The following is a 12,873-nucleotide window of genomic DNA, read 5'->3' on the forward strand; positions in this document are numbered from 1 at the left end:
GGTTCACTCGGTGCTGGCGGAGCACCCTTGCCACTACTCGAGTTGGCTCAGCCATTAGATATAATTGAAAGGTTCTAAGGGATAGATCCTATGTGAGATTTCTTATTTTCTGGACTACTCCTCATATGGGAAGGGTCGATACTTTAGGGTGTTCCCTTTTACATGAGAAGATATCTTATCTACGTTCCCAACGTTCCCATATATACATTTCTATACAAGGTGATAGAACTATTATATATGTCATATGGATGTGATTACTCTCTCGTCTCATCGAGAGCCCACGATATACAATCATGCCATTCAGGCGCAAGAATCGCATGCACCGCATCGACCATCTCCTTCCCCCATCCTTCCATCCATATACTACGTCCTAGCCGATGAATCGTAACAGCATAATTCGCCAAAACCGCAAGTGCAAGCGGATCATGATTTAACATCATATCCCAGTACTCGCTTGGATTCAGCATTGGGAATATGACTAGTGTGACATGTGCTGGTCGAGGAGTCGAGGTGAGGATGAGGACGTATCTCAGGCTTTGGATGACTGCGACATATGTCTCGGCTTGGCTCGGCGTTATAGCGGTGATCGAGACGCGTTGCATGAGCTTTGCTAACATGGCTTCCATTTCATCGGATAGCTTTTCGTCTAAGGTTGGATACGGCTCTGGCATCATCATTATAGACCATCGACTATGTCTTAATGCCTGGATGTGAGACTTGGTGATTGGTCGCGAATTCGAAATCAGTGTGAGGATTTGGTGGACCTTTTCGATAGTATTCGCAGTTGACTCGGAACATCTCTGTATGCCGAATGCGTAGAGCATGACTATACACGTAAACCCAAAAATCGATTCGTAATTTTGAGCCGTGATATTGGTGAGGTAGGGGCGAAACAATGCCAATCCGAGATCGTGGTGATGGATTGCTAGTATTGTATGTCGTGCTTTAGAGATACCGCTCAATGCCAGATGGAGCGCACTCAGACTCAATAGACCGTGAAGCATCAAATCGTTCTCAAGGGCCAGCTCAACAGCAAAGTTGTGCCAAATTGTTTGATCTCTGTCTGTGGGAATGCTGAGGTCTGCGAGAGTCTTTGCTGTATGTAGAGTGTAGTGGTGCATCAAGCGGAGCCGTTCTCGTTCTGTATCGCTGAAATGTGAGTCGGCGACATTACTTTCTGAGGTGGATGTAAAAGATGGAGAGGTTGACGTGTCGGCCGGTGAAGTATCAGTACTTGGTCCACGAGAGATCATTGACGATGGTGTCAAATCACTACCAGGCCGTGACTCAACGGTACTTGCAATCTTCTTATAGCGCTCCGTTGTAGGATCGCTGGAAATGAACATCAAGTTTGACGACATTTCAGAGAGCGAACAATGCTGTTCAGCCTTTTCGCATCGCCCGCATTGAGGGCGGTTTTCGTCGCACTAATACGTCAGACAAGAATACCAGAAGTTTTCATTCTCTCACCTTTTTGCGGCTTTGCTTGCACTGTACGCAGCCATGACGACTTTTTGTATGGAATCGTCTTTGAGACATTGAATCTCAGATCAAGATTAAGTAGTCAGATCGTTGTAAAGATTGCAGAATGTGATCTTATGTGATGAAGTAAGTTGAACAATTAAAAATATCGTGAAAGAGATGGATACTAGCACGATAGACCCATGGAGCTATGATAATACTAGGCACCATGATAACGACTCTCACAGCTAAACAGACAGGTTCGCATTGAATCAAGACCAAGATTGTAGATAATTTTCAGAAAGACTTTCAATTCAATCAAGGTATTGGAGAGTGAAAGGTCATTGAAACTTGGAGCAGCTGGAAGGTCGATGAGCCTAAAAGAGCCGCTTGCTCAAAACGGCAATTTATACGCTGGCTGGCATTTATTGGTCATTCCAAGCTCCAAGCGGGCCTTGAATTCAAATCGGGACGGTCTGTATCAGCCAATCAGCTCTTGTGATCTCGAGCTAGATCATATTAGGATTTTTTTACGCTGTACGATATCGATCTCTTGCTGATTTCTCGAGCTTCACTTTACATGGACGAACTATATCTCACTCAGAAGATCGATACTATGACGCTTCCAAGTTCCTTGATGCAGAAAAGGACAAGTATAAATATGAGTGCCAGGCCTCCCATGAAAAGCATTCCTCCGTCTCAAGTATTTATTCGTGCGACCTAAACTCTCCAAAATCTCAACCTCTCCACGCCATGGTCGAATTGACAGAAGTTCGCAAAGCAAACGCTACCCTCGTTCAAAGCCAGCCCTTGGTCGCCGTCTTCTTTGGAGGCACATCAGGCATCGGCCATCAATCCTTGCGTGCCCTAGTCGCCGCCGAAGCCGAGCACAAAGGTAGAGGGTTGCGTGCTTACATTGTCGGCAGAAATGCCACCGCCGCTGAAGAGATTATCGCTGAATGCCGTGGATTATATGAACAGGGTCAATATCATTTCCTCAAGATCGATGATCTTTCTTTGATCAAGAATGTCGACCGAGTCTGCGCCGAAATCATCCAGCGGGAACAAAAGGAGAGCTCGGATGCGCGAATTGACTACTTGATGATGTCTCAGGGTGGGTCGATATGGCTTTCAAGAACAGGTGTGTATCTCAAGGCCACTAGACATGTCATGATTCTAATACCCTACAGAGACGGAAGAAGGACTTGATCTGACCATGTCTCTGATGTACTATTCCCGAATGAGAATCATCGTCCAACTACTTCCCTTGCTCCTCAAATCAACTCTTCCTGCAAGAATAGTCTCCGTCTACGCCGCCGGATTCGAAGCAAAACTCTACCCCGAAGACTTCTCGCTTCGAGACTTGAAACTCTACAGCTATTCGCAGGCACGTTCACATATGATCTATATGCACACTTTGTTCATGGAGACGCTAGCAGAGAAATACCCCAACAAACTTGCTTTGACGCATATCTTCCCGGGACTCGTCATCGGACCGACATTTTACAGTTCTGAGCACCCGTTGTGGTTTAGGATCATATTTCGCATTCTTCACCCCGTATTGGGGAGGTTCATCACAGTGCCCCGAGAGGAAAGCGGAGCGAGGATGATGAGTCTGGCTTCCTCTCGGTATCCGGCCCGATCTTCTGACCCGTCGAGAACTTACCGAGAAGGAAGTGTTGCCATTGGCACGGATGGGAAACCTGGCAGTGGCGTATATTCTCTCGGGTGGAAGGGGGAGAACAATCTCAAGCTTTCGGCTTATGAGAACTTCGACAAGGATTACATGCGGAGGAAAGTCTGGGATCATACTGTGAGGGCTTTTGAGGTTATCGAGGGGGGGAATGTGTTTACCGAATGAACTTTGGAAATCAATGATGTGGGCTCTCAGGGTCTGATACGGCAAGGGAAAGATACACATTCCTTGTTGGCCTTGAGCGCGTCAATCATACCGAGCTGCACATTTGGTCGCTAGGAGGATTTGTGTAAAATACTTACGAACTTGATTTTTCCTGACACGCCGTGACTTCCCCTTCTATTTTAGTGTTCCAACCCTCACTGCTTATACTCCCTGATTAGAACTAAGTATGCTTTTGACTACTATGATTAGATTAGTAAGACTAATATATAAGCTTGTAAAGATGTTTAGTAAACTACAATTAAGTCACTGTGTCAAGTGACCAGGGTCAACGAGTTTGTCCACATCCGAGTGGATTTAATCAGTCCAGTCTCTCGTTCTTTGACTGAGTGATAGAATAAGGATGTTTTTAAGCCGGTGATTCGCCAGTCCAATAACCAAGCAAATGTCGAGCCTTCAAGATGAGTGGGCTGACTTTGGCTTGTCTAGGCCTATTTGAGAAGCATATGTGTGTATACCAGCTAAGTGGATACGACATATACTATATACAGAGGCATTATAAAAGATAGGATCATTCTGGTCTGGACTATATGTAAAGCTCTACACTGGGAATCGTTTTTTTAACTTATATTATAACTAGCGACTGATTATCTTCCATGCAGATTGTCGTGCAAATTGAATGGTGAATGGACGACAGCCATAACAGATTGACCCGCCGAATGAATGTATATCATATGATAGGGAGGCAGGGAATATACTATCCGCTGCTATATTAAAGCTTGTATATCGTTAAGGCGTCCTGCTTCCCAAGTGGACCAAAGGTTGATTATCTTAGAATTAGATTATACTCTGTAATGGAGCCATCTATCTAGCCAAGTGAACTCGTTGTAAGCCTAATAGAGTAACCTAGCTGTAGTGATTACTCCCACAGTACGCTATTAACCGCGCTAGAAACCTAGGGGGTCGTAATAGTAGCTACATGTTAGCAGCCACGTGCGGAGTTGCAGCCTCAAAGCCCTGTTTAGCGCCTTCAGCCGCAATTTCGTACATAAACTTAAGATTATACTTTCTACTACTGACTGGTTACTCTTTTAGGCTTACAACGAGGTCACTCTATTTTACATCAGGCTTACTCTTCTATATCTAATACGGAATGTAGTAATTTAATTATAGATATATACGCCGATTAATTGGGTTTAGAGACTACAAAAGAATGAAGCGGAATGGATGCTAAAATAATTTGTGCGTATATATATAGATGGAGTTATAGGCGTCTGTCTGACTGTTTTTATTTCCCTTCGTGTCTGGTATCATTCTTGTTGAGTTGTTGAGAGAGCTACAGCAGGGAGACCATGTTCGCATTTCTTGTGCTGTTGCTGGCGCTCGCCTTGGACTATGTCGACGCAAGAGCCGTCTTTGCCCATTTTATGGTGTTTTCTAACTCTTCCACCTCATGAAGAACCACGGGTGAAATGAAAACTGGATGCTGACTGTAGCCCAGGTCACCAATAGTGCCAGTTTCTCTGTGAGCGATTGGGAGGCCGAAATCGGACTGGCCCAAGATGCTCATATTGACGCCTTTGCGCTGAACATGGCTCACGGTGACCCAGTCAATAACGCACAGCTGCCGAACGCTTTCAGTGCGGCCAATAACAAGGGCTTCAAGCTCTTCTTCTCCTTTGACTATGCAGGGTCGGGTCCATGGCCGATATCTGACGTTGTATCGAAGCTTCAGAACTATAAAGGCAATGGTGCGTACTACTACACGAATGGTCTACCATTTGTCTCGACATTCGAGGGTCCGGGAAATGCCACAGACTGGCCTTCAATCAAAAGCCAAGTGGGCGGCATCTTCTTCATGCCGGATTGGTCCTCGCTCGGAGCAAAGTCGGCCCTGGAAGTAGCTCCTGGTGTTCCTGATGGACTCTTTTCATGGGCCGCGTGGCCATGGGGTGCAAATAACATGCAAACATTCGTTGATGCCTCCTATCGACAATATCTGAACGGTATGCCTTATATGATGCCAGTGTCTCCTTGGTTCTACACCAATTTGCCTGGTTACAACAAAAACTGGTTGTGGCGAGGAGACTCCTTGTGGCTTGATCGTTGGGAGCAAATCCTATATCTCCAACCTCAATTCGTTGAGATCATCAGTTGGAACGACTACGGCGAGTCTCATTATATTGGGCCCCTTCGTGATAATGAATTTGCCGCCTTCACAATCGGCGAAGCCCCATTCAACTACGCTGCAAATATGCCGCACGACGGTTGGCGTCTTTTCCTTCCTTTCCTGATTGACACCTACAAGACTGGCAACGCCGCAGTAACTCAGGAATTCCTAGTGGTGTGGTATCGGCTCACTTATGGTGATGATTGTTCGGATGGAGGCACCACGGGCAACACTGCGAGCCAATTGCAGATAGAGTTTCCACCCAACAAAGTTGTGCAGGACAAGGTCTTTTACGCCGCACTGTTGACTTCAGATGCTGACGTTACGGTAAGTATAGGTGGAGATAGTCAAGCTGGCGAGTGGGTGATCAAGCCCCCGAGCGGTGTTGGGATCTATCACGGCAGTGTACCGTTCAACAGCGTAGGCGAAGTTGTCGTGACCATCTCTCGTAATGGAAAAGCCATTGCGACCGAGTCCGGGCCGATTATTGGCGTCACCTGCCCCAATAACAACATTCAGAACTGGAACGCCTGGGTGGGATCAGCAATGGCATCGGGCACTGTCCCGGCGGCAAGTCCTCCTCTGCCTCTGTCGGAACGAGTCTGTATCGCCGGCACAAGCGTCAACAACTTCATCGGGCTTTGCGAATTCACATGTCAGTATGGATACTGTCCCGAAGGCGCATGTACTTGCAATCAAATGGGCGGACAAAAGCCAAAACCAACACCCAAAAACGTTGGTGGCTATCCCATTGCCGGAGAGGATGCCAGTTACAGCGGTCTGTGTAGCTGGGCCTGTAACCACGATTATTGTCCACCGACAGCTTGTGGCCTTACACCAGTTCCTCTCGCAACGCCAACAGTCTCAGATTTCTTGCCTGTGGCCTGTATTGCAGGAACGGGCAATGGGGACCTCGAGGGGCTCTGCAATTATGCCTGTAATTATGGATACTGTCCAATGCATTCCTGCTCATGTACAAAATCGGGCTCATTGAACGAGCCGCCTCCAGTCACCAAGGGAGCTGGATATGCTGCGCCTGGCATGAATCCTGATCTATATGACGGGCTTTGCAATTTTGCGTGCAGTCGAAATTACTGCCCGCCCCCTTGTACGTACATTGATCCATCAGGAAGCAACCCCGGATCGTTTAGCCAAGTGCCATGCTCCGATCCTTCGGTGGCTGCAAGCGCGCCAGCCCAGACACAATGGGCAGGTGCAAAAGCTGAAGATGCTTGGACGCAGGCAATCAGCTATTGGAACGCTCACAAGAGTACCGAAAAAGCATTCTCATGGGCAATAAGCGACTTCTTTGGCGGTAGCGTGAAGAATTTGGATTGCGGGAATCTGGCTGCCTCAAATGGTAAAGCGTACAGTTCTATAGGTGTATGTGTGAGCAAGCACGAATTGCTGACTCTTCTCTTCAGGTTGCCAAAACCCGGACCTAAGTTGTAGCGCCGACCTAAGTGCGGCAGGAGCTCTGATCATGAACTCATTCCAGCTTCTGGAAAGTGTACGTCCAGTTCGATGTCAGGAGTTGGCATGTCGTTCGTTTGCTGACTTAGTTGTCATAGTGTTTGTGGGACTTCTACGATGCAGTCGGCAAAGTTGACCCCCAAGCAGGATCGGCGATCGGTCCAATTACGTCCACGTTCAGTGACTTTCCAACAGATAACGAAGCATTCAAGATCTTCATGGACGTCTTTGGGCTCGTATATGCACTTGGGGTGGCGCCGTTGTGGAATTCCGTTTTCAAGGATCTCAACTTCTTCAAGAACGGGAACAACTTGGGCACGCTGAAAGACAGCGTCAACGCGCTCGTCTCCAATGGCGTCACCATCAGTAAAGATGTTGCAGCTGCAGACACTGGTATCAATACGTCGAATGAACTGAGTACCAACCTGAACAATATGGTTTCGGTCTTCTACGATTCGATCGATACTCTGGTAAGAGATTTTGGAGTTGCTTCTGATTCTGTCTGCTATACAAAACAAAACATGTGCTGAATAATTGATAGAACAGCAATCTCTTCAGCGGAAACCCCGACAACATTACAACGCTGCACGGTTTGATCACTGGCGGCCAACTAGTCGAGCCCAATTTCTCGGTTCCCGATGAAAACGGCATCCAAAAGAATCTGCTGTTGGCCATCTATTCAGTCTTCATCCCTATGACTTGGCAGCTTTCCCCTGTCGCCGTCAACCCCTTTGTGCTTTCTACGGGGATAGCTTGTGGCGACGTTTTGCTAACGTCAGTCTCTGGCTACCTCTCCGATCCCACCGCAACCTTGGTTTGTGGTAATGACAACATGCAATACTTCCTGGTAGGATGTATAAAACCGGTGATTTGCTCCAGCCCTCCACCAAATACCAACAATGTCAATCAACCAGAGGGCAATGATACGATACATGGTATCGTACCACCACCAGAACACTCCTGTGCAGGTGCATTCGATCCTTTGCCGGGTTCCGACCAGTTGACTGCTGCAAACATCCCGTGGCAAGGCCTTACGAGAGACGACCTCGTCCAGGGGTTAGAGTCATGTTCCAATCTTTCGGTTATGCTTCCAACTCATACTGACACTTTATTAGGGCAGTGAATACCTACAATGCGAACAATAAACAAAATGGCCAAAATCATGCTGATCCGCTTGATCCAAACACGGTCGATCAGCTCCTCGAACTGAACAACAGAGCACCTGGAATTGTCAACATTCCGGTCTGTGGCGCGGACGAAGCAAGAGCGAATTGGAACAACGCCCTCTACCAGAACACATACAGCGCCAATTATCCATGCAATTGATTTGTCGCCTTCAGCAACAAACACACAAGGAGTATTGTAATGAACACATGTACAGTACACACGCCGATCAGTGGATAAATTAACTTAGTCTGTTGCAAACTTTACTAAGAATTAGTTGATATACATACATTTAGAAATAAAAGCTCCAATGCTTCCATCCCTAGAGGGGTTTGTTGGCCATATTCTAGCGCTAAGCTAATGAGGGATTTTAAGCTTACTGGCTATTCAATGCTATTTAATACTATTTAACATTATTATTGATTCAAAGCGTCGAATAGAGCTGTTAAACGGACTCTTATTACGGGATTTGGAATCATTGTTGCACGGATTTTACATAAAGTTAAAAATTGGTCACCGAGGCCGGTTACTAGCAACTCAGTTACTGTATACCCAGACCGTAAATAGTTGAAAAAATGAAAGTTCCACCTGGTAGGAAGTTTCAATTTTGTACAGGTACTTAAGTATATCTCACGAATCAAGCAGTAATTGCAGGTCTATTTTCAAATATTGACTTTTCATTCCAGATATACTCTTAACCTGGAACATCCATACACCATTAAACGCCGCATGAACACAGTAATTACATACATAATATCAAGCCTTCTTGGAAGCATTCTCAATCTTTCTCCGCTTGCCGCGCAGCTTTTGAGCCTCTTCATCCTTCTTCTTGTTGGAGTACAACATCTTATCCAACAACTTGCGCTTCTTTCTGCTCATCATCATCTTCTGTCGCTCGAGCTCTTCCTCTTCCTTGCGTCTCTCGGCTTCGTATTTCTTGGTCTTGGTTGACTTCTTGGCTGATGAGCTCTTTGTAGTGCCGCTGAACGGTAGACCGGCGGCTTCGGCCTCGAGTTCCTTCTGATGCTGAGATCGCAGAGCCTCGTCCTCATCTTCAGATTCAGAAGCAGCTTCTGCAGCATCGTCAAATCCGCCGAAATCGTCATCCTCTTCTTCCTCTTCGTCCTCTTCTTCCTGCTCCGAATCATCCACGTCCATGCCGTGGTCATCCTCGCCTTCGCTCGCTTCAGCTTCGTCAGCCATCTTTGAGTCTTCGGCAACTTCCTCTTCTTCGCTTTCTTCTTCCTCTTCTTCTTCTGCACGCTCGGCTTCACCTTCTTCCTCTTGGTCTGCGAGACTTGCTCGAGGATCGTAGGCACCTCTTGTCGCCTTCACCCATGGGCTAAGATGCGGTGGAAGCGTGGCTCCAGGTGCGTATAGATCTGGTCGCAGAAGTTTGCCTTCGTTAATACAATCCCATACCCACTGGGGTTGAACATATGTGCGACCTGGAATGCGGCCGCCGGTGCGAATGCGCACCGAATCAGCATTTGCTTCCTCAGGCATAGCTGGAAGTGCTGATTCCGGAAGAGGCGGGCGATCAACGATCTGGTGGGTGATGCGTGGATCGGACTCGTCGTTGGTGAAAGCGCCTTCTCCGGCAACTGCGTCCCAAGCAATTCGCTTACATCCGAAAGAGCGTAGGAGGAATTCCAAAGGTGCCTTAGGGGCCTCTCGTGAGATGAAGAAAGTGAAAGACGAGAACAGACTTCCAGCCTCGTTCTCGCTTCCGTCGGGCTGGGGGAGGGTGTCTGCTTCCGGAGCAGCGGGTTCAAACTTGTCGATAGCATATTCGTTCGTTGTCTGATCTTCGGCCACGGAAGTCTCTTGAGCTTGGTCAAGACCAGCTGATTTGACAACGTCGTCTACCTTCTTCTGAAGCTCCTCCGAAACCTCGCTATTGGCTGCATTGCCATTTGTAGTCGGTTGTTCAAGAGCTTTCAAATGTCCAACATTCTTACTTTCAAGCTTGAAAGCAGCCAGTTCAGCTCCTCGTTCGTCACTAGCGGAGTCGAATCTCGGAGGGTAGACCAGGCCGATAGAAGTATATAATCGGTAATTGACAAAGCCAAGCAGGGTAGTGTAGAACTCGACAAAGGTGGCCATGATACGGTAGTCAACATCGCCGTTTACCTGTTGAACGAAGCGGTATGGAACGAGCCAGAGGATATCCTGGCCCTGTATAGTAGCTTGGTAATAAATACCCTTGATCGAAAGGAACGACTTGCGCATCGAATGTGTGGTGATGAGATAATGCTGGAATTCGTGGCAGAGCCGCTGGCATTTTGCAACTGTCTTGGGAGGGACATTTGTGGTAGACGGAAGACTTGCAAAGAGGAATAGTAACGATAGACAATCATCAAGATCTCTCAATGCGTCGACAAAGGTCGGGTATCGTTCTTTGATGATATGGTCGAGAGTAAGCTTTGGCGCAAGGTTCTTTTCTAATCGTGCGGCGTCTCCGACCTCACCACGACCAAGGGATCGGGCGATTTTCTTTGCGAGTGCCTTTTGATCGCGGAACTTTCGGAGCAGCGGCTCATGGAGAAGGTACTGGATATCTTTGGTGTAGTAAAAAGTGGTGCTCGCCGTGGAGTTCTTGGCCGCCTTCTTTTTGTTTCGGGGCTCACGGGGGTAGATGCCTGGATGAACAAGAATTAGACTAATGAAGCAATTGAATATAGGAAATCGCGACTCACCTTTGAAGATACATAGTCGTCGAAAATCTGGGAGAGAAATCTGCAATTTGCGCACGGCTTGTGTTCGCGTGATGTAGTTTTTGGCCTGGCCGGTGGTTCCTAAACCATTGTCAGTATTTGCAAATCGTTACTGGATTCAATCGAGCATGGCTGACCCTTCTTCTTTATTTTGCCCATGGTGTATGAGTGCGCAGGCTGTATATGGTGTGGTGAAGGTAAAGGTACTGATAACGGCGGTCGAGAAGAAAAAAAGTTGGCTATCGATTCTTTTTTTTCCTTCGGCCAATCGGCGAGCGGGAAGGTGGAGATGGCCCGTGCTCGCTTTGTATGGGCTGCGGAAGGAGCAAGGACAACATTGGACATTCTATACTCTCTCAATTTATTTTCCTCGCTCAGGTGTCTCAGGATATCTACGTCTTCAATCCTATATACGGTGCTGGCTTGCTATGTGCGACTCACGAATCATTCATTAATTCACAAAATGCCCGTCGACCGGAGGAAGGCAGCTCTATTCGCGGCCGCCGTCGCTGTGCGGTTGTTCCTTTTCGTCGCATTTCCCTCGCTACCAGACCTTTTGACTTCAAGAGTCGAAGTATCAACCCCGGTCAGCAGCTTCAAGAGATGTGAGTGCTCCAAGTATCATTCCCAACGCATTCATTTATTGACCAATTCACTCCAGTGCAAGAAGGCCTCTTTCTCTATACCCGCAACGTGTCTCCATACCAAGGCGGCGTCTTCCATCAGGTACTTATGACCTCCAGCAATACGCGCAAGAACCATCAATCTGACTTTGAGAACTTCTAGGCGCCTCTCTTGCTTCCTGTATTTGCCTTGCTCCCAAATCCGAGGGATTACCCGTTCGCTACCAGCCTATTTTTCACCGCAATTGACCTCTTGAACGCGAATGCTTTGATCACCATCTCCGACTCTGCCGAGTCTGTCGCAGGCAGATTACATAGTTCGCTGCGCAAGCATGTGAGATGGGATGGAGTAGCCATTGCCGCATGGTAAGATTTCCGTGACCTGTGTCCCATGCGAACAAAGTTTAATGCTCAATCTAGGTACCTCTTCAACCCGTTCGTTATCTCGACGTGTCTCGCTCGTTCCACAACCATCTTTACGAATTTGTCTATCCTATATGCAATCTCTAACGCCGTCACCGGAAACAGTGTGAATGCCATTGTAGCTCTTGCTTCGGCATCTTACGTATCTATGTATCCCGCCCTACTTTTCTTGCCGTTGATCCATCTTTGTTATGATCGGTCAATCCTGAACAAGAGCGGTGCAAAACCACCCAGCGAATTTATTTTTACTCTTGGACACCTTGGTACATTCGTTGCGGCCATTGCTGGATTGCTCGGAGCATCGTTCCTGGTGACGGGATTCTCGTGGGACTTCATCCCTGCCACCTACGGATTTCATCTGCTCGTTCCTGATCTTGCACCAAATGCCGGTTTGTGGTGGTACTTTTTCATCGAAATATTTGACTCTTTCCGAGAATTTTTCCTCGGTGTTTTTTGGTTACATCTAGTGGGCTATGTTGGGGGCTTGACACTTCGGCTACGACGACAGCCATTGTTCGTTATTACCTCGTTGATTGGCATATTCGCCATTTTCAAACCATACCCGAGTATTGCCGATGTGTCGCTTTACTTTGCACTTCTTCCATTGTATCGACACTTGTCACCACGTGAGTATTTGGCATTTCCTATCAAAGAAGTTAAAACTAATTGCGGATCAGTGACACGATACACTTTCTTTGCAGCTGCTGCGCTGCTTTATGCGACTCTTCTCGGACCGGCGTTTTACCATCTCTGGATCTATGCCGGTTCAGGCAATGCCAATTTCTTCTACGCCATTACACTCGTTTGGAGTCTCGGTCTGACAATTCTCGTCGCCGATCTTATATTTGCAGCGCTACGAGATGAGTGGGAACAAGACCACCCCGAGATGAAGGGGAAAGAAGTCAGACAAATCTGATTGCGCATATTATCTCAAAAAAATAATCTATCCACTTCCTGCCACACCGAAATATACAGTCTATAAAA

The 12,873-nt window shown here is 47.2% G+C and overlaps 4 protein-coding genes across 4 annotated transcripts; 2 read left to right on the forward strand and 2 right to left on the reverse strand.

The window, feature by feature from the left end:
* Positions 1–254: 254 nt before the first annotated feature.
* Positions 255–1,361, reverse strand: BHQ10_004161 (uncharacterized protein; the record flags this gene model as incomplete). Its single annotated transcript, XM_040876497.1, has 1 exon — positions 255–1,361. The coding sequence occupies one exon, from the start codon at positions 1,359–1,361 to the stop codon at positions 255–257; it is 1,107 nt and encodes a 368-aa protein (XP_040732665.1).
* Positions 1,362–2,214: 853 nt separating this feature from the next.
* On the forward strand, positions 2,215–8,288 carry BHQ10_004162 (uncharacterized protein; the record flags this gene model as incomplete). The annotated part of the gene is made up of 7 exons (XM_040876498.1): positions 2,215–2,602; positions 2,652–3,274; positions 4,821–6,849; positions 6,914–6,999; positions 7,061–7,432; positions 7,504–8,018; positions 8,078–8,288. 7 exons carry the CDS (start codon positions 2,215–2,217, stop codon positions 8,286–8,288), a joined length of 4,224 nt encoding a protein of 1,407 aa, XP_040732666.1.
* A 594-nt stretch (positions 8,289–8,882) lies between these two features.
* Positions 8,883–11,002, reverse strand: BHQ10_004163 (uncharacterized protein; the record flags this gene model as incomplete). The annotated part of the gene is made up of 3 exons (XM_040876499.1): positions 8,883–10,768; positions 10,826–10,924; positions 10,981–11,002. 3 exons carry the CDS (start codon positions 11,000–11,002, stop codon positions 8,883–8,885), a joined length of 2,007 nt encoding a protein of 668 aa, XP_040732667.1.
* A 304-nt stretch (positions 11,003–11,306) lies between these two features.
* BHQ10_004164 (uncharacterized protein) lies at positions 11,307–12,805 on the forward strand (the record flags this gene model as incomplete). The annotated part of the gene is made up of 5 exons (XM_040876500.1): positions 11,307–11,448; positions 11,505–11,569; positions 11,630–11,832; positions 11,887–12,515; positions 12,567–12,805. The coding sequence occupies 5 exons, from the start codon at positions 11,307–11,309 to the stop codon at positions 12,803–12,805; spliced, it is 1,278 nt and encodes a 425-aa protein (XP_040732668.1).
* Positions 12,806–12,873: the final 68 nt, after the last annotated feature.

Source organism: Talaromyces amestolkiae, assembly GCF_001896365.1.
Source record: "Talaromyces amestolkiae strain CIB chromosome Unknown scaffold7.1, whole genome shotgun sequence".
Taxonomy (NCBI): Eukaryota; Fungi; Ascomycota; class Eurotiomycetes; order Eurotiales; family Trichocomaceae; genus Talaromyces; species Talaromyces amestolkiae.